The sequence below is a fragment of the Mesitornis unicolor genome, unplaced genomic scaffold, assembly GCF_000695765.1.
Source record: "Mesitornis unicolor isolate BGI_N332 unplaced genomic scaffold, ASM69576v1 scaffold5029, whole genome shotgun sequence".
Classification (NCBI taxonomy): domain Eukaryota; kingdom Metazoa; phylum Chordata; class Aves; order Mesitornithiformes; family Mesitornithidae; genus Mesitornis; species Mesitornis unicolor.
In genome coordinates, this window is record NW_010209210.1 from 30,162 (window position 1) to 35,317 (window position 5,156).

The window sequence follows — 5,156 nt, forward strand, 5'->3', positions numbered from 1 at the left end:
GGCATCCCTGGCATCGCGAAGGCGCTGGCGAGCCTGGGGGGTGGCCACTGCCGCGTCTGCCATGGGGTGTCCTTGGGGCCAGGTCTCACGCTGCTCATCCCCTACCTCCTGGGGCGCAAGAAGCGGTGGGGAAAGTGCAAGATCCGGGTGTTCGTCGGGGGGCAGATCAACAGGATGGACGAGGAGAGGAAGGCGTAAGTGCTGGTGGTAGCACCCCTCGGCCCCTCTTAGCCACGGGCAGGGGGCAGGAGCTGCTCCCCACCTCGAGTCCCTCAGCCTTCGCTGTAGGGGGATCAGTGGCCTCTGACCTGGCTGCTTTGCCTCGCTCCTCCAAAAAAAAATCAGTGTGATTGCAGCGTGGGGAAACCCAAGCGCAAACCAAGGGTGGTGATGGGGTCCCTGCCACGGTGCGTCCCTGCCAGGCCTGCTGTGTCCTGCTGATGTTTTGGAAAATGAGTCCTTTTCCCTCTGGCAGGATCGTGTCTCTGCTGAGCAAGTTCCGCCTCGGCTTCCATGAGGTCCACATCCTCCCCGACATCAACCAGAAACCCCGGCCAGAGCAGTAACCACCTCCCTGCCCTTCTCCCCTCTCCCCAGCGCTCCAGAACCTGCCTGGATCCCCTTTCTCCGGCACCATCTCCTTGTCTTGCAGCATCAAGAGGTTCGACGACTTGATCGCTCCCTTCAGGCTGAACGACGGCTTCAAAGACGAGGCCACGGTGAACGAGATGAGGCAGGGCTGTCCCTGGAAGATTTCTGACGAGGAGGTCGATAAAAACAGAGCCAAGGTAGCACCGGTACCAGGGGGTGCTCCTGGTTTTGAGACAAAAAAAGCAGCCTTTTTTGGAAACAATTATTTTGCGTTTGTCAACGTCTTTGCTCCGCAGTCGCTCCGGCAAGTGAGGCTCAACGAGATTTTGCTGGATTACTCGCGGGATGCGGCGCTCGTAGCCATGTAGGTGCCCACCCCTGCACAGGGAGACCCCAGACACAGACCCCCAGTGCTGCGGGAAAAAAGCCCTTGGGGGGCACTAAAGGGTCCAGCCCAGGTCCTCGTGGGGAGGGGAGGATGTGGTGTTGCCTCTTTTTTTAGGGAAATAACTGACAAATTAGCACTGGGTTGAGAGAGGGGTGAAGGATGGGGCCTGGGGTGGCCGGGGGGGCTGTGCTCACCAGCCCTCCCCTGCCCCGCAGCACGTTGCCCATCGGCAGGAAGGGGCGCTGCCCCAGCTCCCTGTACATGGCCTGGCTCGAGACCCTCTCGCAGGACCTGAGACCTCCCATCATCCTCACGCGAGGAAACCAAGAGAACGTGCTGACCTTTTACTGCCAATAAAACCTCCTGGATCCCCCCCTACCCCGACTCCAGCTGTGATTTTTTTTTTTGTCAGGCCGGTTTTAATCTTGGCGCGCGCTTGCCCAGGGGGCTGGGGGAGCAGCAGAGGTGTGGGGTCACCGGCTGTCAAGAAATGCCCACCACACGCAGCTGCCATCCTCTTACAGACTGAGAACCTACAGCCTGTGTAGGTTGTGGATAAACATAAAGCAACGCAGGCTCCATAGCTGGGACGTTGCTCCAGCCCTGGGTTTCGCTGGAGCCGTGCAGATGAGGCGCTCCCATCCTGAGAGCAGCAAGGGGACAGTGGGGACTCGGCCCCTGCTCCTCCAGGGAGCTCAGGTCAGGGACTGACCCATGGCCCTGGCAAAGCCACTGCTCCAGGGGGAGAATTGCTCCAGGGGGACAGGAGCGGGGCAGCACCAAATGCAGGGGCTGCAGGGACCCTGCACATCCGCTCAGCTCCTGCTGGACACAACACGAACCACCAGAACCAGGACATTTCCTGGCCTCAGGTGGGAGAAATCCGAGGAGCAAGGCTCATTTCCAAAAGCACAACCCAGGCCCCTGTGTCACGCTGCGGGAGAAACACACACCGTCGTTCACCTTGATCACTGCAGAATTTACTGATAATCGCCACCAGGATTAGAGAAGTGTCAGTAGAAAAATAAAATTTACACTTTTCTCTCGTACAAAGGTTTGTTCGTGACAGCTGCAGTCGTGAGCAGGACAAGAGCTTGGGTGGGATTCACATCAGCCCAGCACAGAGGATGTTCACACACAAGAAAGCGGTGAGGTTTCCTTGTCCGATGCTCCAGGCTGGGCTCCCAGGGCTTCCCAGCACACCTCAGTATTTACATTTCTGCAAGCTCTTTGCAGTTTTTGGCAAATGCGTCCGAGCAAAGAGTACCAACAGCTGCTGAGCACTGAAGGGATTCCTGTGCTCATCTCCCTCAGGATGAGGGACACAAAGGGGAAGCCAAACTTGTGCAGGGAGAGGGGAGGAAACTGCGGCAACCGATCTGGTGCATCCACTTGAGACCACTCCTGCCCACCTGGGTCTGGTTTTACCAGAGAGTAGGAAGGCAGCCAGGGGAGTGGAGGATGCCCTGCAAGTACCGAGGTGACACAAAGAACTCGTCCCCACACTCTGGGACATCACGGTGGGGAGAAAACAGGAGGGTTTGGGTTTGCTTAGCACTGAGTGATTTTATTAAGCAGTGTTTTCTTCATTTGTTCTGAGCTCCTCACAGCCCCCAGTTGGTGTCCTGCCTCCCTCAGCCCCATCACTGCGAAGGAACCAGCCTGGTGCTGCGGCACGTGGCACGCTGCTAAAGTGCTTTCCTACCTGCGACCACCTTAGTCCTTGCTACTGAGGGCCGGGGGAAAGGGGGGTGCACTGGGTGCCCAGGACACCATTTTTCAGCATCACCTGAAAGGCAAGGCCAGGCCTGCCCAGCCTCAGTCCCAGGGGAGGCTTTTAATCCATCCAGGAAAGTGCAGGATAAGGCACCTGAATTCAACCAGGCGCTCTGGACCTGCAACCATCTGAAATAGGAAGTGGGAAGGGGGAAAAACCATCTGGAGAGATCGTAATTCCTGCTTTTCCATCAGGGCAGACGCAGAGAGGGAAGGAGAGGCCCAACCTTCACGCTGCAGTAGGAAGAGGGGCTCTCTACAAGCAGCACAGCACGAGGTGCTGCGAAGAGCCAGGGTTCAGTACACGTTACACGGCCTGTACCTCACCCACCTCAGGAGGAGGAGTCACATTAAAATCTTTCCTAAAATGCACAGCTTTATTCCCTGAATTAACATGGGCTAAAATTTAGAGTAATCTCAGTCAGTAGCTCCTAAAAAAAACAAACCACCTCTTGCCATCATCTGTCAACAGACTGCTGAGGGGAAGGGGGTACACAGAGAAATTCATTTTGCATGATAAATATGTGGCCCTGGTGAATGTGGCAGGGCAGAGGCCGTGGGGCAAGAGCACAGAGCTGAGAGTCTGTTAAAAATCACTTTAAACAAACCAAACTGAAACAACTCGTTAGAAGAGACCCCACTGCCCACCAGGAAGGGCTGGTGTGGGGCTGTTGTTCACATGGCTCACCCCTGATGGACACAGGAGTCCCCCAGGCTCCTCCAGGGCATCCCAAACACCAGCACGCAGCGCCCCGGCTGCCGGACACACAGCGCGCTCAGCTCCACAGCCAGGATGCCCCAAGCCCCGCAGTTCTCGGGGGCGCAGGCTGCGAAGCAGCGGGGCGCTGAATTTTACATCAACTGGCCAGCGCTGTTTGGATACAGGCAAAGACCCCAGTCCCACCACACCAATGTAAACATGTTCAGCAAGTAAAAGGAGAAGGGAAGAGTTTAAAAATAGGAGTCTCCTTCAGAGCCTGAGGCAACAGCACCCGCTCCTGCCCTGGGATTCCTCCTGTGGGCAGCGGAGCAGAGCACCCATTCAGCTGGGCCTTGCCTCCTGTGCAGCCTGAGGAGCTTCACCATAATAAAACTCATAAAAATAGCAATACTCTTTGTGCCTGTTCTCTCTCCTGCCACCACACCCACAGTCACAGCTCTCAGCTGCAGATTTGCACTTTCAGCCACCTAAAATTATTCATCCTTTTACTACTCCCAAATTGACTGCGATCAAGCCCTGATATCAGGGAGTTGGGGCCAGAAAGGAAACAAATTTAAGCTTCTCATTTAAAAAATTCACATTAAAAGAGCTTCAGGTTCACTGCAAACAAAGCAGCAAGAGATCAAAGCGTTAAGCGAGCTGCGAAGCCATCGCGTGGCCCTGCAGTCCTGCTCCTACCCCAGCTCAGCCGTGGCACATCTCGGGGACATCCTGCTGCTACAGCTCATCACTGGTAAAAGGTACCTGGGCCTCCTCCTCCACAAGCCCTTTTCCTATCTTCCACAGAAACAAAGTTTCACTTGGCACTTGATGTTACCAAAAAGTAACAAAATTCACCGTTTTGAGCTGAATTTCAAGCCAGGCTGGAGGCAGGAGCGGGCCTTCGTGTACCCTTGAGCCAGTGGAGAAAGCACACGCCCCAAGCTGTGCCGCCTCAGGGTTCGTTTCACAGGCAGCGCAGGCGGCAGATCCTTTGTCCTTCCTTTGATCTGTGACCTCCAGAGGCTGAAGAAGGGCTAAAGAGTGGCTAAAATCCGCAGAAACGAAACCACCACCACGCAGAAAGTCTGACCCACTCCTAAAATGAGGGCTTCGAACGGAATCATTTTTTTCCCCGCAGCTCTGTAAACTCCAGCAATGGCAGCACCTGCAGAGAGGGGGAAAGGGGAAACGTGAACGTGCGACTGCACGTGAGACACGGGCTGCTGTACTGCAGGGAGGAAGTTCTGGGCCCTCAGTTCAAGGACAGGAACTGCTGGAGAAAGTCCAGCGTAGGGCTACAAAGATGATCAAGGGAGTGGAGCATCTCCCTTCTGAGGAGCGGCTGAGGGAGCTGGGGCTCTTTAGTTTGCAGAAGAGGAGACTGAGGGGAGACCTCATCAATGTTTATAAATATTTAAAGGGTGAGTGTCACGAGGATGGAGCCAGGCTCTTCTCGGTGACAAACAATGATAGGACAAGGGGTAACGGACACAAACTGGAACACAGGAGGTTCCACTTCAATTGGAGAAGAAACTTCTTCTCAGTGAGGGTGACAGAGCCCTGGCCCAGGCTGCCCAGAGAGGTTGTGGAGTCTCCTTCTCTGCAGACATTCAAAACCCGCCTGGACGCCTTCCTGTGCAACCTCATCTGGGTGTTCCTGCTCCGGCAGGGGGATTGGACTGGATGAGCTTTGGAGGT

At 55.5% G+C, this 5,156-nt stretch overlaps 1 protein-coding gene across 1 annotated transcript in view; it reads left to right on the top strand.

The window, feature by feature from the left end:
• Positions 1-1,336, top strand: part of SLC12A3 (solute carrier family 12 (sodium/chloride transporter), member 3) — an 11,712-nt gene extending 10,376 nt beyond the window's left edge. Inside the window, 5 exon segments of the mRNA XM_010192803.1 lie at positions 83-194; positions 476-562; positions 653-788; positions 888-955; positions 1,195-1,336. Of these exon segments, the coding sequence (XP_010191105.1) occupies positions 83-194; positions 476-562; positions 653-788; positions 888-955; positions 1,195-1,336 (545 nt within the window).
• Positions 1,337-5,156: the final 3,820 nt, after the last annotated feature.